At 27.3% G+C, this 24,929-nt stretch overlaps 13 protein-coding genes across 13 annotated transcripts; 3 read left to right on the top strand and 10 right to left on the bottom strand. All coding sequences in view use genetic code 12, as the record gives it.

Moving 5' to 3' along the window:
- Positions 1–524: 524 nt before the first annotated feature.
- KGF55_004809 (tetratricopeptide repeat-containing protein) lies at positions 525–3,257 on the bottom strand (the record flags this gene model as incomplete). The annotated part of the gene is made up of 1 exon (XM_051759753.1): positions 525–3,257. One exon carries the CDS (start codon positions 3,255–3,257, stop codon positions 525–527), a length of 2,733 nt encoding a protein of 910 aa, XP_051612403.1.
- A 160-nt stretch (positions 3,258–3,417) lies between these two features.
- On the bottom strand, positions 3,418–5,637 carry AKL1 (serine/threonine protein kinase; the record flags this gene model as incomplete). The annotated part of the gene is made up of 1 exon (XM_051759752.1): positions 3,418–5,637. One exon carries the CDS (start codon positions 5,635–5,637, stop codon positions 3,418–3,420), a length of 2,220 nt encoding a protein of 739 aa, XP_051612402.1.
- Positions 5,638–6,221: 584 nt separating this feature from the next.
- On the bottom strand, positions 6,222–8,174 carry KGF55_004807 (origin recognition complex subunit 2; the record flags this gene model as incomplete). Its single annotated transcript, XM_051759751.1, has 1 exon — positions 6,222–8,174. One exon carries the CDS (start codon positions 8,172–8,174, stop codon positions 6,222–6,224), a length of 1,953 nt encoding a protein of 650 aa, XP_051612401.1.
- Positions 8,175–8,344: 170 nt separating this feature from the next.
- RPC11 (DNA-directed RNA polymerase III core subunit) lies at positions 8,345–8,680 on the top strand (the record flags this gene model as incomplete). The annotated part of the gene is made up of 1 exon (XM_051759749.1): positions 8,345–8,680. The coding sequence occupies one exon, from the start codon at positions 8,345–8,347 to the stop codon at positions 8,678–8,680; it is 336 nt and encodes a 111-aa protein (XP_051612400.1).
- Positions 8,681–8,939: 259 nt separating this feature from the next.
- On the bottom strand, positions 8,940–9,590 carry KGF55_004805 (N-acetylglucosaminyldiphosphodolichol N-acetylglucosaminyltransferase anchoring subunit; the record flags this gene model as incomplete). Its single annotated transcript, XM_051759748.1, has 1 exon — positions 8,940–9,590. The coding sequence occupies one exon, from the start codon at positions 9,588–9,590 to the stop codon at positions 8,940–8,942; it is 651 nt and encodes a 216-aa protein (XP_051612399.1).
- Positions 9,591–9,859: 269 nt separating this feature from the next.
- On the bottom strand, positions 9,860–10,771 carry KGF55_004804 (uncharacterized protein; the record flags this gene model as incomplete). Its single annotated transcript, XM_051759747.1, has 1 exon — positions 9,860–10,771. One exon carries the CDS (start codon positions 10,769–10,771, stop codon positions 9,860–9,862), a length of 912 nt encoding a protein of 303 aa, XP_051612398.1.
- A 1,997-nt stretch (positions 10,772–12,768) lies between these two features.
- Positions 12,769–15,249, top strand: RDH54 (DNA-dependent ATPase; the record flags this gene model as incomplete). Its single annotated transcript, XM_051759746.1, has 1 exon — positions 12,769–15,249. The coding sequence occupies one exon, from the start codon at positions 12,769–12,771 to the stop codon at positions 15,247–15,249; it is 2,481 nt and encodes an 826-aa protein (XP_051612397.1).
- Positions 15,250–15,290: 41 nt separating this feature from the next.
- On the bottom strand, positions 15,291–16,667 carry TEF1 (translation elongation factor EF-1 alpha; the record flags this gene model as incomplete). The annotated part of the gene is made up of 1 exon (XM_051759745.1): positions 15,291–16,667. The coding sequence occupies one exon, from the start codon at positions 16,665–16,667 to the stop codon at positions 15,291–15,293; it is 1,377 nt and encodes a 458-aa protein (XP_051612396.1).
- A 444-nt stretch (positions 16,668–17,111) lies between these two features.
- Positions 17,112–19,154, bottom strand: KGF55_004801 (protein kinase activating protein; the record flags this gene model as incomplete). Its single annotated transcript, XM_051759744.1, has 1 exon — positions 17,112–19,154. The coding sequence occupies one exon, from the start codon at positions 19,152–19,154 to the stop codon at positions 17,112–17,114; it is 2,043 nt and encodes a 680-aa protein (XP_051612395.1).
- Positions 19,155–19,249: 95 nt separating this feature from the next.
- Positions 19,250–19,714, bottom strand: KGF55_004800 (uncharacterized protein; the record flags this gene model as incomplete). The annotated part of the gene is made up of 1 exon (XM_051759743.1): positions 19,250–19,714. The coding sequence occupies one exon, from the start codon at positions 19,712–19,714 to the stop codon at positions 19,250–19,252; it is 465 nt and encodes a 154-aa protein (XP_051612394.1).
- Positions 19,715–20,747: 1,033 nt separating this feature from the next.
- On the bottom strand, positions 20,748–21,812 carry KGF55_004799 (peptide-N4-(N-acetyl-beta-glucosaminyl)asparagine amidase; the record flags this gene model as incomplete). The annotated part of the gene is made up of 1 exon (XM_051759742.1): positions 20,748–21,812. One exon carries the CDS (start codon positions 21,810–21,812, stop codon positions 20,748–20,750), a length of 1,065 nt encoding a protein of 354 aa, XP_051612393.1.
- Positions 21,813–21,900: 88 nt separating this feature from the next.
- KGF55_004798 (tRNA (guanine(9)-N(1))-methyltransferase) lies at positions 21,901–22,821 on the bottom strand (the record flags this gene model as incomplete). Its single annotated transcript, XM_051759741.1, has 1 exon — positions 21,901–22,821. The coding sequence occupies one exon, from the start codon at positions 22,819–22,821 to the stop codon at positions 21,901–21,903; it is 921 nt and encodes a 306-aa protein (XP_051612392.1).
- Positions 22,822–23,003: 182 nt separating this feature from the next.
- PSO2 (Pso2p) lies at positions 23,004–24,713 on the top strand (the record flags this gene model as incomplete). The annotated part of the gene is made up of 1 exon (XM_051759740.1): positions 23,004–24,713. One exon carries the CDS (start codon positions 23,004–23,006, stop codon positions 24,711–24,713), a length of 1,710 nt encoding a protein of 569 aa, XP_051612391.1.
- Positions 24,714–24,929: the final 216 nt, after the last annotated feature.

Raw genomic sequence — 24,929 nt, 5'->3', positions numbered from 1 at the left:
ACTAAAGAAATTGAATGATTCTTATTTTACCATTATTTTGATATCTTTTTTTAAATTTGGTATAAAATTATCTTTACAAATTAGGAAGTTATCATCAAAAAATTCACTAATTTCATTAATATCAAATTCAAAATTTAAAATTAATGAAAAACCAATTTTAAAAATTTTAAAACAAGAAAATACTTGTATGTTTATTTTCACTTATTTAATTTTAGAATCCAAGATTAATTATTTTAAAATTTGGTTTTTATTATTACATTCAATTTTTATGATGTTTAATGTAAAGCATCAAATGGTTAAATTTTGTTTTGGAATTTTAGAAAATATAGTGTTGATTATATTTTGGTATGAATCTTTCCTTACTTTTAAATTTAATATTCCAATTTGTTATACAATTGCATTTTTGTTGAAACTTGAAGAATCTGATACTGCTATTAAATCAATTAGTATGATTTTAAAATGGTTTAAAAAAAATGATATTGATAGACCAACTACTTCTATAGGTTTTGATTGTTTTAGTATAATTAGTGATTATTAAGTTGTTCTTTTAATTCAATTAATTTTTCCCAACCTTTTGAATCTTCCCATGAATCTTTTCCCTTTGACATAAGGGATCGAATTGTAGTTCTTGCTTTATATTTCCAATCTTTACATACTAAATCTCCTGCTCCATGTTTACCTGGTAATTCACCTAATGATTCAAATGCACTAACTAAATCATCACATGCTTCAACAACTTCATTCCATATATTTTCATTTGATTCTAATTCTGGATTATGTAATAATACTCTATATGCTTTTTCATTATATTCTAATGCTAACCATGGTTTTTGTCTCCATAATTCAACACGAGCAACTATTTTCCAACATCGAGATGATGATGTTATAATTGATGGTATTTTGTTACATATTAAATCAATACATGTCTTTTGAAAATGAGTTAATTTTGTATCATTATAATCACTTGATATTAAAATTTCTGCTAACTTTTCCAACATTGGTAAATCAATAGCAGAATCTCCATCATTTTTTTTTATTTGAATTAATTCATTATATGCAAATAATACATCATTCCATTCATTTAATTGTGAAGCAACATTCATATAATTTTCAAAAATTCTCCAAGATTTTTTATCTCCTCCACATCTTATAGCTTTTTGTAATGCATTAAAAGCAGGTCTTTTTTTATCTAATTTTAATAAGCTACTTGCTAAATTTGACCATGCATAAGAATTTGTATCATCTAATGAAACACATCTTGTAAAAGCTTCTGAAGCTAATTCAAATTGACCTGATTCTAATCCACAACATCCATAAAAATACCAATTTTCAAAATTTAATGGATTTGCAGTTAAACAATCAAACATGTTGGCAATAGCAGCTTCTAAATTTTTTTGACTATAATAATATTTTGATAATGAAGCTTTTGCTTTTGGATATTTACCAATTTCCCAAGATTTTTCCCATAATGATGGATCTTGTTTTATATCTCCCAATATTGATATAGCTCTTGCATCAGTGGGGAATTCTTTTATTCTTCCAATTAAAATTTTTTCAGCTTCTTCTTCTTTACCAACTGCTGCATAACATAAAGCAGCTTCACAATATAGTTCTAATCCTTCATAAATTTCTAATGCAGATTTTAAAACTCCTAATGACATATAAGTTTCAGCTAATTTAACATCCATGACCCATTGAGGTAGGAGAGGTAATTGATGAATAAATCTTAATCTTTGACAAGCTATTTCATTTAAATTTTCTTGTTGTTGTGTCTGTGGTAATAATCTTGTTTTTATTTTTAATCCCATTTCTTCAACTAATGATGTCATTTGTAATAAACCTCTTTCTATAGTTCTTGATTTACTAGTTTCAAGAATTGATCTTTCCCATAATGCTCTTGAAAAAAGTAACCAATTAATTCCTTCTGGATTTGAATATAATATTCTTGCTACTAATGCTAGTAATTCTTCTTCAACTAATGGATCATTTGATGGAGAAGTTTGTTTTATTACCGCTAATCTTAAAAGTACTTGTAGCACATCAATATTATTTAATGGTGGTTGATTATTTGGATCTAATTCTTTTAAATCTGATGGAATATCTTCAACTTTCATTGCTAATGGTAATAATCTATCAGCTTCTAAATCATCAATTAATAATTCAGGATCTAATTTAATTTTTTTACTTACATTTTCCAATTCTAAATTTAAATTTTCTAATGAATCAAATTCTGGTTTTTCTAACAATAGATCAGAATCTAATTGAAATTTCTCAAGTTTATTATTTTCATTATAATCATATAATGTTGGTTCATAACTTTTTCCCAATACAATTAAATTTGATGTAAAAAATTTTTGATATTTGGTTCTTTTTGCTTTTGCACCAGATAATAATAATTGTAATTTTGAAAGTTTAAAAGCTTTTATAAGTGGTGTTGTTGCTGAATGTTCAGTTTTTGCATGTATATTAATTCTAGCTTGTTCTAATAAGAATTGAATTTCTAATAATTTTTTGATTTCTTTATCACCTTCAGGAATTAGGTTCAAAAGTAATTGATCATTTAATAAAATTCCACATATGGACAGTATAATACTTGGAGTATCTGATAATACAGATGCATGAATTTGTAAAGCTCTTGAAAACCACCAACTTATTGATGCCTTTAAAGGTGAATCAATTTTCTGAATAGTTGTTCCAATATGATTCAATAGTGATTCAGTATTAAAATTTTGAAAAATTGGAATATTCATAAGTTTTTCAAATATTAATTCTGAAACTATTAAATATATTGGATCTTGCATTAAATCATAAGCTTGTTGTCCTTCCATACATAATGCTCTTACTGCATCTTTTTGAACTTTATTTTGATCAACATTTGGGAAAAATATAGAATGAGATTGTAATGTAATAGGAGGTCCAGTAAAATTTGATTGTATAAATAATTGTAAAAAAGCTATAGCAAATGATTGTAAACTTATAAATGAATTTTCTCCAATAAATTTATTAGTTAATTCAAATAATTTATTTGTAAAAATTTGCAATACTTCAATTAATGGTTTTTGGGGATATTGTTTTAAAATGTTTTGAATATCTGGTAAACTTGAAATTTCCTTGTAATCACTTATTTCTATAACTTCTGCATATTTCCCATCTAATAAAGCTCTTGTGAGTCTTTCTAGTCTTTCATCTTCTCCAAATTCCAATTGATCCGACGGCACTTGTAGTATTAGTTGTGAATATAATTTCTTTAAGCTCATTATGCTTTGTTGTTGTTGTTGCGAAAGAGATGGTTTCGGATGTGCTGCAAATTGAATTTTGGTAGAGAGAAAAAAAAAATTATATAAAGTCTGTGATTTACTATCAAAAGTTTATTAAACATTTCTATTAAAAACTAAATAAAATTCTATAACTATAAGATTATGATGAACCACCACCAAAAAATGAAAGACGTTTCTTTGAATCACCTTGTTGTGAACTATCAATTCTTTTTAATTCATTTGATTTTCTACTTTTTGGTTTTTTTAAAGAATTTCTAATCTTGATACGACTCATATCTGATCCATTATCAAGATTTTCATCATCAGATGCAAAATCAATAATTTCTTCTTGTAATATTATTTGTGAGGGATTATTAGTTGATGACATTCTTTTTTTAAAAGTTGGTTTTTCTATAGATGATGATTTTTTTTGTTTTTCTTCACTATTATTTAAATCTATTAATGATAAATTTGAATCATTATTTTTAGTGGTTGTAAGAATTGAAGATGATGAATTTGATGAAGCAAGACCAACTTCAAGATCAATTAAATCTGGTTGTTGTTGTAATTTAGGAATATTATTTGATGATTGCAGTAATGTTGGTTTATGACTTGGTCTAAATTCTTCAGGTGAATTTACGGTGTGGCCCCATGGATTATGATTTTTATGTTGTTCTGGTTTAAAATGACTTTCAGATTTTGTAGATGATAAATTGGATGGTCTAGCAAATGGGAAAGGATTATTTGGAGATGATAAAGTATCAATGTTTAAATTTTTGTGTTGATTATTGGAAGATGATGCGTTGTCAATTGATAGGTTTTTAAATTGATTGTTTGGAGTATTTTTGGTGTTATTTGAATATTCTTGACCTGAAGCATTATTAATGTTGTTTGTATAATCTTGTTTATTAGTATTGTTGTTTGCAAAAATATCATCAGCTAATTGTTCAGCTCCCTTTTCCAAACTTTGAGCTTGAGCATTTGTCCATGCATCTAAATTTTGATAATCATTACTCAACACTTTTGATGTTGTTTCTTTTGAAACATCTGTTTTCATACTAGTTGATCTTGTTGGAGCTTTTCCAGAAGAAGAACTTAATGATTTATCTAAATGATCAATATCATCCAATGAAGGAAATCTTTCTTCAGCATCTTCAAGTTGTTCCAAATCTGATATTGCTTCTTCATTTTCCAGACTAAAACCTAATAAAGAATTAGGTGTTTTTTCTAATGATTCTTTAGGTGGAGCTAATGATTTTGGAGCCAAATTTTCTTCAGTCACGACTGCTTCTTGTTTTGAGGAAGTTGATGGAGGTGGTACTACTTGTGGGGCTACTTGTGACCTCAATTCACTAGTATCGATCATACTTTGTTGTTGATAATATATCTGTTTTTGTTGCATAATTTCATTTTGTTTTTGAGCTTGATATTCTTGTAAAGCTTGAAAATTATAAGGACCTAATTTATAAAAATCTTTTATACCTAAAGATTCAAAATTTATATTCATTATTTTACAAATTAAAATTAAAACTTGAATTATATTTGGTCTAAATAATGCATTTTCTTGTAACATTATTATTATTAAATTTTTTAAATCTCCTGAATATTGAGGTATTTGAGGAAATTGAAATGAAGCATGTAATATTGCAATATCACCATTTGCTTCAAATGGAGTTGTATAATAACATAATTTGTAAAGAAAACATCCCAAAGCCCATATATCTGCTTTTTCATCAATTGGAATATTTCTATATAAATCAATCATTTCTGGTGATCTATATTGAGGAGTAGTATGATATAATATATCATGACTTATTAATTTAAATTGTTGTTGATCTTGTGGTGGCATTATTGGGATAGTAGTTGAACCAAAATCACATAATTTAAAACTTTGTTGAGAATTAATTAATACATTTTCAATTTTAATATCTCTATGAATTAATTTTGTTCTATGCATTTCATAAACTCCTTGACTAACATCTAACATAATTTTTAAAATTTCTACTTCTGTTAATTTTGTTTTAATTCTAGCATTCATATAATCTAATAAGGATCCTCCGGGACAAAGTTCCATAAGTACTAATACTTGATAAGTTCCATTTTCTAATCTTTCTGCATGTGAATCAATATATGTTACAATATTTCTTGCATCTCTTAAAGTTTTCATAACATCAACTTCTTTCCGTAGTAGATTTAATCCATTCTTATCTGCTACAATTACTCTTTTTAAACATGCAATTCTTGGTTCTTTGTTGCCGGTGTTTATCAATACTTCATATATATGAGCAAAACCTCCTTCAGATATATATTTAACTATAGTTACTTTATGTTTACCAACTTGTAATTCTGTACCTTCTGATAACTTTTGAAGTTTTTCCATTATTATGTGAATATTGTGGTTGATCTGGCAGAAATTACAATGAAACGGGACAAAAACTCAATTGAACAATATCAATTGAGTTGTGAATGGTTCTCCTAAGGTATATAAAGTTGAATAAACTGATTGAATATGGTCTCAAAAACTATATATTTGAATGAGTTGTTTTAATTAAGAATTGCGATTTGATATTATTTAGCTCTTAGATCTATTTTTATTTTTTTTACTTAGACCTACATGGTGAGAGATTCTGATCCAAAACACAAATCTTTTACCAATAAGAATAGATGAGAGGATGAAGATGACTCCATACACAAGTATATATCAAACCTATTCAATAGTACCAACCTATTTAGCAAATGAGATTCTACTTATACGTTTGCCCTCAATTAATTAAATTATAGCCCCCAGTGATCCAATCTAAATTAATTTTTGTGGAATTTCGCGCTTGATTCGTTGCAACAAATTTTGCAGCAATAGAATTTTATTCTATCGTCTAAATTTAGAACTACATATGTATCAATTTGAAATGCATCAGTAACATACATTTACCATATTTAGTGCTTACATAAAATTCATAGCAGATGTCATATTTCATTATATATTTGTTCCAATTCCAGTAAATTCAAAGGTATATAAATCAAATTTTTATTCAGTATTAACATTTGATGATCAGAAAATTCTTTCATAAAAGTTGTAAAAGTATTAAAATTTGAAACAATTAAATTATTTAATGCTTCATCATACATATCATTAATAAATAATGAATTTGTTGGTGAACCTTTTGTTGTAGCATTTTGGTTTTTTAAAATTTCAATTTGATTTTTAACTAATAATTTAAATAATTTATTATGATTTTCTGTTAAATTATTTAAAATTATTGATGATGATTTTGTATTTATTTTACTATTATTGCCAATGTCTAAAACATTTGTAAATAATAATTCATTTTGATATGGTATATAAGTTGTTGATTCATGATAAATGAAATTACTATTTTTAGTTAGCAAAGATGAATTTATATGATCTATGGAAGCACAACACCATATTTCTGGAATACTTATTAAATTTGATAATGGTGTAAATTTACTTCTTAAATTAACTCCATCAATATTATGAATAATTAATAATAATTTTGGTTCAGTTTCTGGCATTCGTCGTTCATTCATTGTAGCAATTAAATACTCAATACATTCAACCGTATGCTTTGGATATTTATCACCAACTAATACTGATGCAATTTGAAGAACAATTGCTCTTATATCTAAATTAGGATTATATCCATTTACAACTAAAATAGGAGGTATTGGATTTTTATAAATTTTGGTCCACCAAGATCCAAAATAATTTTCAGCAAAATCATTGAGCACCGAGATTTTTGAACCAACTCCAAATAAAATAATTTTAAAATTTTGTGATAATTCAAAACACCATTGATGATATAAATATTTATTTAATTGTAGTAACGAATTTTTTTCAATTTTTAAAATATCATTTGACATTTCAATATATTTATTAAATTGATCTCTAGTTAATTTTGGAGCAATTAATGGAGTAGTATTATTTCTAAATCTTTTATGATTTTGTTCAAAATATCCTTCTGCTCCATTTATTGAAAATACGGATTGATCAATTAATTTCATTGCTCCATTTGATTCTGATTCTTCAATTTCTTTTAAGAATTGATTTGCATAATTTAATGATAAAGGTTTAAATGAGGTCACTTCGGTAGTTTCTTGGTTTGTAGTATCTTTTTTTAATCCTGAAATCAATGGAGTTTGTTTGGTAGATTGTTGACTTATTAACAAACTTAATAATGATCGTTTATCCTTTTTTTTGGGAGTATCTGGCTCATTATTAACCAGTGTTTTTGAAGCCAATTCTTTAAACATTTCATCATCTTGATGGAAAATACTTTTGATTTTTGTTGCAACATCATTGAGTCGTTTACTTTTTGTGTTGTATATTGGTTCTTTTGTTTTATTTTGCTTTTTCCTTGGTTTTGGTTCTTTTGCTTTGTTTTGTTTTCGTTTCTTGGTAGGTATGTCATCTTCAGATAAATCTAAATCTTCGTCTGATTTATTATCATTTTTCAAATCTATATCTGATCCTGACAGTAGTAACTCTTCATCATCAATCAATCCAACTTTTCGTTTTATTGATCTTCCTCTTTTTGATTTAATGGTTAAATCAATTTCTAATTCAACATCACTTCCATAATTTCGAAAATCATTCTGATCTATATCTTTTTCATTTCTTGAACCTTTAATAATTCTTTCAGCTATTATTCTATCTTGTTCATCTAAAATATCTTCAGGACCATCATATTCATCATCCATTAATCGACTATATATCGTTTTATTGGCTCTTTTTCTTGCAGATAAATCCAATTCAGTATTGGATCTCTTCTCCGGTGATCGTAGACCAGCTCTTCCATTCGGAGTTTTAATTGGTGATAAGATTGTATTTTTAGTAGGTGAGTCATATAATGTAAGTATTCTATCCCTTTTCGAGGGGGATCTAAATGGACTTTGATTCATTAATTGGATTTCTTCGTCATTAAATATGTTGGTACTTCATTTATTTATGCATTGAGACCAATTTCGTAAATCAATATGAAATTTATTTTTAGACGTGAGACATCCAAACCATTTTATCATACATACAAAGTAGCTAAACTCATCTCAACCTTATACACCAACATAAAAGCATGCTAACGTTTTGTCCAAACTGTTCAAATATGCTACTAATAGCTCCAGGAGAAGATAACTCAAATAGATTTTATTGTTCAACATGTCCATATGAATTTCAAATATCAAATTTTCAAATGTTTGATAGAAAAAAATTACATAGAAAAGAAGTAGATGATGTTTTGGGAGGTGAAGGAACATGGGATAATGTAGATCAAACCAGTGCTCAATGTCCCGTGGATAGTTGTGGTGGTGATAAAGCTTATTTTTTTCAATTACAAATTAGATCTGCTGATGAACCTATGACTACTTTTTATAAATGTGTTAAATGTTCTCACAGATGGAAAGAAAATTAACGAGGTTTATATAGATGGAAAGAGAGTTAATGAGAGAAATCAAGGCTTTAAACTAATCGAGGGTAAATTCAAGTCTTTGGCTATGGGATTAATACAACTAATGGACAACTACTAGAAAATGTCTAAATTTAAGAATATATGACCTCAAAAGAATGGAAAGAGTGAAACTCCAGAAGCATAAGGTTTCAACTCAAGCCAGTATGAGTGTGTATTGGTTACAAATTGCATATTACTACAATCATGATCCATTGATATCCGATTACAATAGTATTCCGTAATATTCTACTCTATTATATTGATTAGCTAGATTTTCCCATTGAACAATAAATCTATCAGAAATAGGTAAAATTAATCTTCCAGTAAGACTTAATTTTTTACTTCTTGCTAAACTTTCAATATATATAATTTTTGTTGAATTTAAACCAAAAAATTTCATTATAAATATTGCAAATGCTAATATGAAAGAAGTTCCCGGACCGTTCATTATTATAAGATCGCTTTTGACATTGTATAACGTAATAAAAGCATCAATGATTGAGTAAATGGAATTGAATATAGCTTTTGGTATTGAATCTCCAACATTTTTAGCTCTATGTATTGATTTGGTGTTGGCAAATCCTTTCTGTTTGATTTGATTTAATGTTGCTATATCACCCTTAGAATATATCCAAGTAGTTTTTATATCATTTAAATCTAATTTTGAAGTTAGTTTTAACATTTCTCCTGTATGACCTCCAGATCCTAAAAATATTGAAATATGTTTATTTTTTAGGTGCTTGATTGATTTAAAATTATTTATTGATTTAGTTTGAGTTGTGAATGGTAAGATATATATTAGTCTTAATAGTATACCTGCTATTGGAATTGATATTAGAATTACGGTAATGCATAATTGAGATTCGATACTCATTGTTTGATTGATTTTGGTGAAGAAAGGTTAGGATTTTCGAGAGAACAAAAATAATGTTTCATATTTAAGTTTCGTTCTAGGTTGCAAAATTTATTACAAGGTACGGTTAATTATTTCACCAAGAAGATTAACTTCATTCTCCCAATAAAAGGAAAAATTTCTTATTATCGTAGAGTCATATAGTATAGAGCCCTCTGAATAGAATAATAATGCAAACAAACATTACATGAAATACGACTATCTAAACAATGAGCTGTTCTTGACGTTGCTCAATTTCCATCTTTAAATTTTAAATCTTTTTCTGCCAATTGTTTCATGACTTTACCAACCAACAAACTCAATTGCTTTTGTTCTTCATTAGTTTTCCCCAAAGGTTTTACTTTACCATAACAAACTCTCATTAGAAAATTATTATCAATATTAATTAACCCCGCAGTGTTTTTATTTTCATTTAACCCATTGTCATTGACAAAGTCTGCAAATTTTTCACAAGAATTACGATCTTCAAATGTTATATAACCACATCTACAACTATGATTTAGATTTATACTTTTAATTTGACCAAATTGTGAACAATATTTAGAAAGGACATATTGTGGAAGATCGGATGGAAATCCAAATATAAAGAATGATAATAAATCTGGATATTTTGATGATTTTAAATTATTGTTGAATGGAAGTTTTTTAAATGATTTTGATGTAATTGTAGCTTGCTTTTCCACATCTGTATTTGTTGTATTTGTACTGTTGGTGTTCTGTTCTTTGAATTTTTCTGCTAATTTTGATAACAATTCTTTAGCTTTCATATCATTAGAATCTTTTTTTTCAAATGATCTTTCCAATTTATCAGCCATAATAGCTTTTACTTCTCTATTCTTTGAGGTCTTTAAAATTGATATAGGATCTAATCCAGCCATTTTTAAAGCTGTGTCTCTTAATTCTATTGGTATTCCATATTCCATATCTAGTAGACATATTTGACAACTTCCTCTTGCTTTTGCACAAGTTTCACATATTATTGTATTTAAAGGTTTTGATGATATTGATTGATTTCTAAACTTGTATACTGTGAACGGTCTAGTACACTGTTTACACTCTTCTCCATTTTCATGTTTTGTCATTTTTATAAATCTTGAATCACCTAGACATCGCGTACATATGACGAAGGTATTTGAACTCATTTTTTACGGTGTGATGAAATGAAGCGTTGTAAATGAAGATGAACTATAGATCAACATGCTATTCATATTTTAGTCGCTACCACTTATCGATGTTCTAATCCTAAAGTCTGATGAACAAGAGTTAAGCTTATCAAGCTTTGTAAATGATAGAGATGTCTCACGCAGTTCAACGTTCCTTTAAATCACATGAACAAAATCATTATCATGGTTCAAATCATCAAAAAAATTGGAGTAACGCGTTTGAAGCACACTCATTGTAAAATTTAAAAATGGACTAATTATTCCTCAAAAACTGACATAGTCCATTCCTAAATTCTACAACACGTGTGTTGCAAACGATAAATGATATTCGTTACTCCATTAATACGTTGTCCTGCATCAAGAAGGTTAAATATTTTTATTGAGATCTTAATTTCTTAGTTAGTAACAAGTTTTTCAAGTAAGATGTAATCAAATGATTGAAAATGGTTCCGAAACTAAAATCAATTTCTTTTAAAGGTCAGTGTTAAAAAGCTCTGATATTATGGTTGTTTCCACATGAATTGTTTCAGTTGAAGAAATTCGTTGTTGTAAAATAATAATTCATCATTAAAAAAGAACTTGTTGAATTACGAAATCATTTTTGAACTTGAAAAAAGCTTGTAAAACATACCAGCATGTTTGTTGAATTTGAATCAAATTCTTTGGACTGCAATCATATGATTAACATTAATCTATTGTATATCTAAAGAAATTGTATATTTGAATCATGAAGAAGAAGAAGAAAAAGAATTGAATCAAAAAAAAAAAAAAATTAAAAAAAATTTCGAGAAGAGAAGAAATGTGTTGAATTAACAACTTAGGTCGCATCATGGCCATTTGATTTCCTAAGAATGGGCTCATCTTTTAGAATGAAGAAACCAAAACCTACCCAAGTGCATGTTGATATAAAGTTATCGAAGATTCTAGAGGGTTTATGAAAATACCTTTCCATTTTTATAAATTTTTAGAGTTTGTTCAAAAGAGAAGTGCTGACTTGAGACGATGGAAATTGACTATGCATTAAACTCATTGTTTGGGGTTTAAATCGCTAGATTAAAGGCAAGAGCATGTGAATACAATTAATTAATATAATATCAATGAAATTGGAATCACCAATTTTTACCATTATATCGATTTTAATCAAGCGACACGAATCACAATCATGAGTTTGAGTGTAGGTCAAATTGCGTTATCTCAAGTCAACTATACTTTACCATGGACATCGAGCCTGTGTTTAAGACTCTCCTAAATATCATTAAGTCGTTCCTCGAATAATTACTGCGTTCTTACTATCTCTACCCCTCGAAATACACCAAACCTTCATTCTAAAAAATCGAGAAAAAAAATATTACGAGCTTAGTAAGTTGATAAGAAATAATCACAAGCTAAGAGTCAACATTATCGAATCACCAGAACCATAATGTCAACAGAAGTCAAGATAAAGAACACACCGGCTATAAAAGAGCCAGAACAATATTATTTCATGTCTCCTAGATGGATGTATAATATGTACTATATACACTTTCCTTTTATAATGTTGACAAAGATAGAATGTTTATTATTACATGGAAGTCTACTATTATTCATGTTTTTTATAATATATGGTATATATACTTATTTGCCTACTAGTCTAATGACTGCATCATCAAGAGGCTATTACTATATATTTGGTGATGATGATCTAAGATCAAAATTAGGAATACAAGGTTAAATTTGGAGGGGAAAAATCCTTTGGATTAACTGGTTAGATAGAGCATCGTAATATAGAATCGAATTGAATTACAGAATTCGATAACAGTTGAAAACCTTGTAGAATGTGCTTCTACTCTGTACTCTTACAGTTTGTTTCTTCCGGATTTAAACAAATGATTATTTCCAAACGCGTTGTTTACATTTAAAATTAAATTTGATCTTACTTTTTTGCAACAACAAATTCAAACAAAGTATAAGCCAATAAGGTTGAAAAATGAGTCCAAATGTTTAGTAAACCAAATGCTCCATTCAAACCACCAAGGTTAATCAGAAAAGATGAACCACTGGAAGTGTCCAGACCCGTTGCAAAATCATTACCAACATCAAATAAATCATCTTTATTAAAAAGACAACGAGTTCCAACTATCAACAACACAATTACAAAAAAAATCAAACCTGAAGAAAATTTAGACACCACCAAACTGGAGAAATATATTGTTCAATGGAGACGAAAAACAAATAAAAAGAATAAAAGTTGGGATGGAGATGGTCAAGCAATTATTAAATATTTAGAATCTGGTTGTGAAATAACTTTAAAAAGTAGTGATGGGAAACCAATGAGTAAGAAAAAATTCATTCAACTTCCAAATTTCAATGATGTTATTGCTATAAGTGTTTATGAAATTATGTTAGATGAAAAAGTTGATGATGAATTTCCAAAAGAGGATTCTATTATTGAAATTGAACCATCCCCACCACCACAAATTATAACAACAGAGTTTAAAAAAGTTGTGCCAGAAAATTATGTAGAACAAACTCAATCAAGAAATCCATTATATAAAGATACATCAACTATTTCATTAACACCACCTCCAAATTCAACGAATTATGTGGATATTAATATAGATCCTTTATTATCTAATATATTACGACCTCATCAAATTGAAGGTGTCAAATTTTTATATGAATGTTTAATGGGTTATAGAGATTTCAAAGGTAATGGTTGTTTATTAGCTGATGAAATGGGTTTAGGTAAAACTTTAATGACTATAACAACAATTTGGACTTTATTAAAACAAAATCCAGATCCAATCAAAAAATCACCAATTGTAAATAAAATTTTAATCGTTTGTCCAGTAACATTAATAAACAATTGGGGACAAGAATTTAAAAAATGGCTTGGTCCAAATAAAATTAATGTTTTAACTTTAAATAATCCAAAATGTGATGATAAAAGAGAAATTATAAATTTTGGAAAATTAAATGTTTATCAAGTCTTAATTATAAATTATGAAAAAATCTTATCACATATAGATGAATTATCAACAGTGAATTTTAATCTATTGGTTTGTGATGAAGGTCATAGATTAAAGAATAACTCAGCAAAAGTATTAATCAATTTGAAGAAGTTGAATATATCAAAAAAGATCATATTAACTGGTACTCCAATACAAAATGATCTTGAAGAATTTCATACAATTGTTTCATTTATAAATCCAGATGTATTACCAACATTTAAAACTTTCCAAAAGGAATTTATAAATCCAATTACAAGAGCAAGAGATATCAATTGTTTTAATTTAAGCATAAAGACTATAGGTGAACAAAAATCAAAAGAATTGATTGAATTAACACATAAATTTATTTTACGAAGAACTCAATCAATATTAGAAAATTATTTAACTAATAAAACTGATATTTTATTATTTGTTCCACCAACAAATTTACAATTAAAATTATTTGCTGAAATTAAAGATTCAAATAAATTTAATTTGGAAACAGGATCTAATTCATTAGCTTTAATAAATGTGTTTCGCAAAATTTGTAATTCTCCTTCATTATTAGCTACTGATGAATATTATAAATCAATTTGTTCAGAACCCATAAAATTATCAACAAGTTCAGGAAAACTAAATGCTTTAATACCATTAATTTTAGAAATTGTTAAACATAATGAAAAAATTGTTTTAATTTCAAATTATACAAAAACTCTTGATTTTTTAGAACTTGTTATTAATAAATTAAATTTAAAACATTTAAGATTAGATGGTTCAACTTCAAATAATTTAAGAAATAAATTAGTTAATCAATTTAATAAAGATGAACTGATAAATATTTTTTTATTATCTTCAAAATCTGGTGGAATGGGTATTAATTTAATTGGAGCATCAAGATTAATACTTTATGATAATGATTGGAATCCATCAACTGATTTACAATCAATGTCAAGAATTCATAGAGATGGTCAATTAAAACCATGTTTTATATATAGAATTTTTACAACTGGATGTATTGATGAAAAAATATTTCAAAGACAATTGATGAAAAATAAACTTAGTTCAAAATTTTTAGATAACGACGTTTCATCAACTTCTGATGTTTTTGATTATAATGATTTAAAAAATTTATTTACTATAAATGAAAATACAAAATCAAATACTCATGATTTATTAGAATGTTCATGTTGTGGTGATGGTTCTGTAATATTAACTCAAGAAGATGAATCAGAATCAGAGGGAGAAGATTTATTTGAAACAAGAAATTCTTTCTTGTCTGCTTCAGATTTACAAAAAAGAATGGATGAAGAAGGTGCTAAAGTAAAAGCTGTAAAAAAAGCATTATCAGATTATGCTCATTATGATCCAGAAACTACTACTGACCTACAGTTTGATCCAGTGTTGAGTAAAATTGTTAAAAATATATCTTATGAACAAAAATTACCATTCACTTATATAATGCAAAAAAGTAGAAAGAATCAACCTTGAAGTATCTTTTATTTATAAATAACTATATAAATTTAATCTACTTATTTTTTAGCAGCTTTTTGAGCAGCTTTAGTAACTTTACCAGCTTTATCTGATTTTTCAACTGATTTAATGACACCAACAGCAACAGTTTGTCTCATATCTCTAACAGCGAATCTACCTAATGGTGGGTAATCAGTGAAAGCTTCAACACACATTGGTTTAGTTGGAACCATTTTAACAATAGCAGCATCACCAGATTTAACAAATTTTGGATTTTCTTCTAATTTTTTACCAGTTCTTCTATCAATTTTTTCAATTAAAGTATCAAATTTACAAGCAATATGAGCAGTATGACAATCTAAAACTGGAGAGTAACCAGCTGAGATTTGACCTGGATGATTTAAAACAATAACTTGAGCATTGAATGAATCACAACCTTTTGGTGGATCATTTTTAGAATCACCACAAACATTACCTCTTCTAATTTCTTTAACTGAAACGTTTTTAACATTGAAACCAACATTATCACCTGGAACACCTTCAGCTAATTGTTCATGATGCATTTCAACAGATTTAACTTCAGTAGTAACACCAGCTGGGGCAAAAGTAACAACCATACCAGCTTTGATAACACCGGTTTCAACTCTACCGACTGGCACAGTTCCAATACCACCAATTTTATAAACATCTTGTAATGGTAATCTTAATGGTTTATCAGTTGGTCTTGAAGGTGGTTCAATAGCATCAATAGCTTCTAATAAAGTTTTACCAGTTGATTTACCAGCTTTGGTTTCTTTTTCCCAACCTTTATACCATGGACAGTTAGTTGATGGTTCAATCATATTATCACCATTCCAACCTGAAATTGGAACGAATGGAACGGTTTTTGGATTATAACCAACTTTTTTAACGAAATTTGAAGTTTCTTTAATAATTTCTTCAAATCTATTTTTATCCCATTTAACTGAATCCATTTTATTAACAGCAACAATTAATTGTTTAACACCTAAAGTATAAGCTAATAAAGCATGTTCTCTGGTTTGACCATCTTTTGAAATACCAGCTTCGAATTCACCAGTACCACCAGCAATAATTAAAATAGCACAATCAGCTTGTGAAGTACCAGTAATCATATTTTTAATGAAATCTCTATGACCTGGGGCATCAATAACAGTAACATGATATTTTGGAGTTTCGAATTTCCATAAAGCAATATCAATAGTAATACCTCTTTCTCTTTCAGCTTTTAATTTATCTAAAACCCAAGCATATTTGAAAGAACCTTTACCTAATTCAGCAGCTTCTTTTTCGAATTTTTCAATGGTTCTTTTATCAATACCACCACATTTATAGATTAAATGTCCAGTGGTGGTTGATTTACCTGAATCGACGTGACCGATAACAACGACGTTAACGTGAGTTTTTTCTTTACCCATTTTTGTATAAGTTAATTTTCAAAGTTGTTGAAGAAAGAAAGGAAAGAAAAGGAAAAAAAAATGAGAAAAAAAATTGAATTTTATATAAGTTGAAGATCGATGAGAAAAAGAAAAAAGAAAAAAAAAAATTATCCTTCTGAAGCAACCGAAAAATTTGAAAATTCAGGACGGCCCCGCGGTAGGTTTCATGAATGAATCGAGTAAAAATAATGGACCTATAATCGGCTTAGTAAAATAGCTTCGATAATGATAATAAAGAAATATGGGTATAAAAGGGTTTAGGAACGACAAAGTTCTGCTTCTACGAAGAGAATCTAAGATTTAAAGAGAGTTCTAATCAACTTAAAAGAAGATTATGAAAGACGTTACTTTTGTTGAAAATTTCAAAAATTTGATATATTGAAAATGTGTCACGTGCAAAAGTTATAGATAGGGTTTTTAACCTTATCGCCTTCTTCGTTTCCTTATCTGTACAAGTTCCATTTCATCATTCTTATTTAATGAATTATCTAATTTCTTTAATAATCTTTCTTGATTATTCATAGATTCATCATCTTCATATCTTATTTGTGATGATAAATCTTCATCAATTGTTATATCATAATTTTCTTTATTTTGATTATTTTCTTCCATTTCTCCAATTGAATTATTTGATTTTGAAATTTCAATTAATTTATTTCTAATTGATTGTGGTGATGAAGTTCCAATTAATTTACCATATTTTTGTTTTGTTTTTATCTTTTTGGGGGATGGTAATTTAATTAAATTTTCATCATCACTTCCTTTTTCTATCAGTTTTGTAACAAATGCTTCTTCATTTAAATTTTTAATATATTCAATTAAAGATTTTGGTCTTGTATAATTTATTGGTGCATATATACACCATTGTTGATTTGAAATTTCTGGCATTAATAAAATTGATTTATATCTTGATATTTCAAATATTTCCCATAAATAACCAATTGAAACTATTGGTATATTCCATTTCTTTGCGGCATCTATTTTACTTTTTGCTGATAATAATGATACTGATGATTGACCTGATTGATATGTAGGACAATTTAAAATATCTTTACATTTATATTGAAATAATTTAGGAGAATTTTTCATAAAACTTTCTTTAAATAAATTAATATTTAGTATTAATAAATCTCTTTGATCTGATAATGATTCACAATATTCAAAATTAAGAAATTTTATTAATTTTCCTATATGTAATAATTCAATTCCAGTAAATCCAGTTGTTGATATTTTAAATTTTTTAGTTGATTGAATTAATCCTTTTATTGGTTGACCCCATCTATCTAATATCACTTTTTGATAAAATATACATCTTTCAATAAAAAATTCAGTAACTAATTTAATTTCTCCATTTGTTATTTTTTGTTTAGTTTCAGAAGGTAGTAGTTTTAAAGTTGATGGAGTATGATTACCTTGATTAGCAGAAACTAAAATATGAGTAATTGAATTATCATAAACATCTTTTGTTATTTCTCCTTGAAAAGTTTCAATTCTTTCACTTAATAATTCAGATTCTCTTGAATTTAATCCAACAAATAAAAAACAAAATCCTAGAAACAAGGTACTTTTGCTTTTTTTATCAATTGTTGTTGTTGGTTTAAGTGGTTCTTCATTTTCTGAATCACTTTCTTCATCATTCCAAGTACTATCTTGTTCTTTTGATTTTTTTTGTACTTTTGTATTATCCATAATTGAATTCCAAATTTCAGCTTTATGTGATTTATTCACTTTTTTGGGTAGGTCTTTGTTTGTTGTGATTGGTGGTAACTTCTCCTTTATTGGTTTTGGATTAATAATTTCATTCCAATCATTACATCCCTTTTCATAAAGTTGATCATTATCTTCTTGTAATATATAATCCTCAAAATCTAGAGCAGCTCCTCTTAATATACTATCCAATATCCAAATTGGATGAACAACGGGAATTTTCCATTCAATTGCTTTATCATATCTTGTTCCTCTTGGATCTGCACTAATCATACAATCTTGATTATTCAGTAATGATTCTTTAGCTTTACCTCCATTATCTAGGATCGATTGCATTAATTTTTTAGAAGTAAATTCTTCTTCTCTTATATGTGATTTTCGGAAACTTGCATTATTTATAAGATTTTTAATTTGAAATTGTGGTAAATCAACTCTTGAAAAACATGTATTTATCTCATCAAATATTGGTAATTTATAATCTTCAAGTCGTATTTCATCAATTTCTCCAATTTTCCAATTTTCATAAGCTTTTATTATAGAATCTTGAGTTAAAAATATAATATCTGGTCTATATTTTATACAAAATTTATATTTTTCTGTTTTTCTATTTCCAACAATTAAATATTGTACATCTGTCATTAAATCGTCATAATTGATACCACCTAAAGTGTCAATGTTTTTAATAATTTGTAGTCTTGTTTTGGTCTCTACACCAGTGCAGCATAAAGTTTTACCTGCCAATGGTTTTCTTGTTTTCATTTCATAGTTGATTGATTTGAAACAAAGAATTGAAGAATCATTTTTTTGTTTTGCAACTCACGCGTTTATTATGTACATAAATTATTTATAGATAATTATAAAATAGAATCAGCAGTTGTTGCACCAGTAGCATCTTGATCATAATTTTCAAAAATAGAATTAACAGATGAATGAATTGAATTTGATGGATTTAAAAGAAATCTTTTTCTAGTTGATTTCAGTTTTCTTCTAATACAAAAAAAGTTATTATTATAATTTGATAAAGTTGTAGTTACATGACGAGCTGGAACAATAGTTTCATAATCTGGAGGAGGAGATGTTGAATGCAATTGAGGTTCAATGCTTTGAATCTTTGATTTACGTTTTAAATTAAACATCTTACCAATTGATTTAAATAATTTGATTAATTTTAATTGTTTTTTAGGTTCTTTATAACTTTGATAATCTTCATTTGATAAAAATGGATTTGAGTCATATCTTGGAATTTCATTTGAAGCATCATCTGTAGAACCAAATAATGCAAGCCTTGTATTGATAGGTTCATTAATAAACCATGACATTTTTTGAACAGCAATGGTTTTCTTTAGTTCATACTTTCGATAATAAAGTTGAATTAATTTTGCAGCAAAAAAATAATATTTGGCAACCAGTTTTTGTTGTGATAAAAACTGATTTTTTATCACTACAATTTAAATTTCCAATAAATAAGAGACAGGTTATAAGGTGGTGAAGAATATTGCTATTAATTTTGGTAAGATTTATTTAGAGTTACGTGTTTTGAGATAGAGATCTATATAGATTTAATTTATTATGTGATATCTTATACTTTCAGGCAAACAATATATTAAGAAAATCAAAAACAAACAAATAAAATGCAAAGGTTTTTAGATGGTGACATGTCAAAGGTCAAGATTATATCATGAAATAATTATGTAGAAATCATTATTTAGAATCTTTCTTTTTTAGATTGAGTTTATGCTTTAACTGTTTAGCAAGCTAGACTACAGATCTAATAAATAATTAATAATGAAAATTTAAAAAATAAGTTGTACAACTAATTGCTCGTTTTTAATCAATAAACCATTGGAAACTATTTCTATACCATGGGACACACTTAATCACGTTAAATAAGGATCAATCTAACCTAATCCTATGGAAATTGAATCATTAAGTTTATTTCTTTACTGTTTAGCAAGCTAGACTACTTATTTAATAAATAATTGATTTTTTAAAAAAAAAACAGCCATTGACACTTTTATTATGGTCCCTAGCAGGATCGAACTGCTGATCTTGGCGTTATTAGCACCACGCCTTAACCAACTGGGCCAAGGGACCAATTTACAACCCAAAAATTTTGGTGGTTTAAACGATGTTGTTTATTTTGGACCCCAATTTATAGCTCAAAGTTTGTTCAATCTTGTGTATTAGTTCATTAAATTACTACTACTTCGACTGAACCTACACTAATTCTTTAACATGCAAAAAAACTCTATCAATTAAAATATCAATACCTTTGAGAATTAGATTGAGATAAAAAGCAGAGATTGTAAAAGTAATGACTATGTCTCTATGTTTATTTTCATTCTAATTATTTTAACCATTTTCTCCACGATTTTTAGTCCATTCTGCTGATCCTGTTTGTCTACCTTTCGGTATATTTGATGATGGTGTTGATTTTATATCGCCTTTAACTTGCTCCTTATTTCTAGGCACAATTATATTCTTATAAATTTCTAACAACAGATTTATTTCGTTTTGTTCATTTTTCAAGATGTCATAAACATCATGCAATTTTTTAAAGTTATAAAATTCGATAACTTTTTCCACTTCTTTTGGATCAACAACTTCTGTTTGGTTTATTTGCTTTTCTTTAGTAATATATTTATCACTTAAATCAACAATAGAATTCATATTGAAACCAATCACATATGACATTTTTTTACCCCAATTGTTACAATATAATAAAGGTTCATCAAATACTGCTTCACAAGGATCTAAATGTACCCATTTTTGCAAACCATAAGAATAATATTCACACCAAACATGATCTTCATGATTTAAAACATATCTAATTCTATCTTTACCTTCACCAATAAGTGCTTCCAATATTAATAAAAAGCAATTAACCCATTCACCACATCTACCATTTCTTGTTCTTAATAAAGAAATTGGATTATTTATTCTTGGAAATTCTATAATACGTTTACATTTTGAACATTGATATACTTCAATAATTGATATTTGATCAGGATTATTTGCTGGTGGCTTTTTAATACCTTTATGTTCTATCTGATCATTATTTCCACATTGACATGAAGGTTGATTAACCCATTTAAAAAAATCATTTTTAAAATAATTTAATAATTCTAAAACAATAAAATCATCATACCTTAAATTTGGAATTTTATTTTCTTTTTCTCTTTTATCGACATTTTCATATATTTTTGGTAAATCAATTGTATTTAATGCTATATCTAATGAACTTGGGATTTTATATGGTGCAAGACAATTTATATGTGAATGGATTGATCGAATTAACGGTAGATTAGCTTTTGATTGAAGATCATTTACATTTATTGTAGGTTTTTCATTCAAGATTTGCTTAGTATAAGCTACAATGAGCTTCTCTTTTAAATTTTTGTAGTCAATTGTTGACATTTGATGAGAATGAGTTTGATATCGTGGAAAATAAAAATCGATTTCATAGAATTAACACAAAGAGGACAAACTTTTTATCATTATACATTTAAGGTGCTATTTTATTTTCTTTTATCTCATGTTCCTTACTTTCACCTACTTTTGATTCAGATTCCTTACTTTCACTCACATCACCATTGCTTGCAACTTTCCTTGGTGGTAGAACTTTGTTAAATGCATCTCCCCAATCTTTGAACTCAAACCATTTACAACAAATTTCATAAACATGAGAAGTGACCAATACATCTCTACTATATAATTTTATATATTTCCCAATTGGTAATCTTCCACATTTTAAACCTAACTTCTTAGCTTTATCATAACATAATCTTTTATGTCTATTTTTATCCACAATTCCTCCAATGATATATGTATGATCAGATGTTAACTCCATTAAATCATCATCAGTATCTGCTGTAAGATATACAAATTGATCTTTATTTTCCTCAGTTATTAATTCTTCTAAATTTGTCGAAGTGAATTCAATTCCTTGCCAATTCTTATATTCTTGTAATGAAGTTTCAAATCTTTCTTGTAGTCGTTTGTTGAATGATGTTATCTGTATTGGTAATTTATATGGGGAGTGACGCATGATAGAATATGAAGTTTGAATTTGTCTTGACATTGATGTTATTTCTTTAATATTCATTAAATCATCAAATTCACAATCTATTATAAATTTAACATCTGTTGCTATTTGTGTCTTTGGTTTTTTCAAAATTGAATTCTTATATTCATCATCATTTTTTATTCTATCTCTTTTCCTATCTCTTTGCAATTTCTTTTTAGCTCTCATTACTTCTCTATATTGATCTTTAGTTTCTTCCCATTTTTGTTGTTTTTGAATTTTCTTCCATTCACGTCGTGACATTCCTTCTGGTAATACTTCATTTTGTTTTGCTTTTCTTCTTCTTTCAATTTCTTCCGCTGATGGGGGATTGTTCTTTACCTTTTGAGGTTGTTGATTCATTGATCATGGGTTAAAGAAAAATGAAAAAAGTTTTGAGACACAAAAAATCAATTTCTTGAGCTGTTGCAAACATGCTGCAAAAAATTGGTAGCTAGTCCGGATCAAAATATGATCTAGTTACAATCACGTTAAACGCGTTCACTTTACATAACAAACCTTCATCATTTAATGTTTTCAAATAGATGTCAAATACTTTCAATGGTGAAATTAAAGAAATACCAGGTATCTATGTTGATCGATTTCATACAAAAGGAGATTTATATTTTTTAACACATTCACATCAAGATCATTTACAAGGATTATTATCAAAAAGCTTTTGTAACAAAGTTTATTGCCTGCAATTAACAAAAGATATAATAGCATTAGATTCAAGGTATGAAGAGAAATTAAAATATTTGATCCCAGTTGAATACAACAAATCATTTCAATTGCTGACTTTTTTATCAGTTGTGACAGTCACAATGATTGAAACTTATCATGCACCTGGTTCATCCATGTTTTTATTTGAATCAGATGATGACATTTCAGTATTAGTAACAGGAGATATTAGAGCTGAAGAATGGTGGACATCATCTTTAATTAAAAATAGAATATTATTTCCATACATTACTGGATCAAAAAAGTTGGATATAATTTACTTAGATACAACATTTAGTTATCGAGGGGAACCATATATTAAAATCATGCCCAACAGTGATGGAGTAGTGGCATTAATAGAATTATTGAAGTTGTATCCCACTGATCCTGACATCGAGTTTTCTTTTGTTGATGCTGTTTCTGGTTCTGAGGAAATTTGGTTACAAGTTGCTGATCATTTTAATGGAACTATTTCAGCAAACGAATTGGTTACTGAAAGAATAAAATTGATTAAAAATTATCACTTAGAAGGTGATGGTCCTGTTTTTAATGTTGGTAATTTAAAAAAAGATATTCCAATTATGATTGCAATTAAACATACTATAAATTTTAATATTATTGATTATGCTGGATTTTGTTTACCTGTTAAAGTGGACACAATAGATGCGAGACAATTAGTACTACTACAAATACTACGAAATGGTCATCAATTATATTTATATCAAGACAGACAATGGATATTACCTAAAGATGGATTAGAATTGTTGCCTTTGTGTTTGATGCTTATGTTTTCACGTCATTCATCATATGAAGAATCCATGAGATTTATTGGACTATTCAAACCTAAACTGGTATTTCCTTGTTGTGATTCAAAAAAGTCATGGCTAAATGGTTTTACAATTGAAAGAGTTTTTGGTTCAGTATGTTCTTCAAAAGATCATAGATATGATAAAGAAAAAACAGAATTATATGGCTTACCTGATCATCTGATATTAGAACGTAAAGTTGTTTCAATTGATCGTTGGTCTTTTTCACAATGTTTACAAGAAGTTGACTTTGTCGAACAATACACAAAAAAAGAAAGACCATTTAAAGGTGTACTTAAATTAATTGATGATAATGGTGATAAATCAGCTTATTATTCATATATTAAAGATTTTAAACTTCAATCAATTATAGCAGGTAGAAATGAAGCAAAATATAAAAAAGTAGTAAATTATCATCAAGATATTAAACAAATGAAAATAAATGAAATTGATCATGGATCAGATTTGGAGAGTGATTCAAGTACACCTTCTTTGAATTTTGAATCATCTACTCCAACTGATCCATCAACAGAGATAGACATTGTTTATTCAAGTGTTTATACTGAACAATCAATATCAGAAATGAACAATAGTAATCTTTATTTATCCCCTTTTATCAATCATAAAGAAATTGACGAAATAGCACAAAAGTTAAGAGAAGATAGAAGAAATTGGCATGGAATGAAATTAAAATGTATAAATTCTGCTAATAAAAAAATTAAAAAGTAAAAAAATCTGACTATTGAACTCTTTCCCAAACTAGCGTAGGTAGCCCAATATCCCGCGAAGAATTATTTTGCAAGTAAGTTGTCTCATCTATTGTTTTACTAACATTGTTCGTTTCAGATTTTTAATAGGCTGCAAAAAAAAACTACAAATTGCAAAATAAAATAAACTCATAAAACCTCGAAATTAGTATTATTACTATCACAACTATAGTCTATA

This window comes from Candida pseudojiufengensis (genome assembly GCF_024610245.1).
Source record: "Candida pseudojiufengensis strain CBS 10847 chromosome Unknown scaffold11, whole genome shotgun sequence".
NCBI classification, from domain to species: Eukaryota; Fungi; Ascomycota; class Pichiomycetes; order Serinales; family Debaryomycetaceae; genus Lodderomyces; species Lodderomyces pseudojiufengensis.
This window is presented reverse-complemented; position numbering and strand designations above follow the sequence as displayed.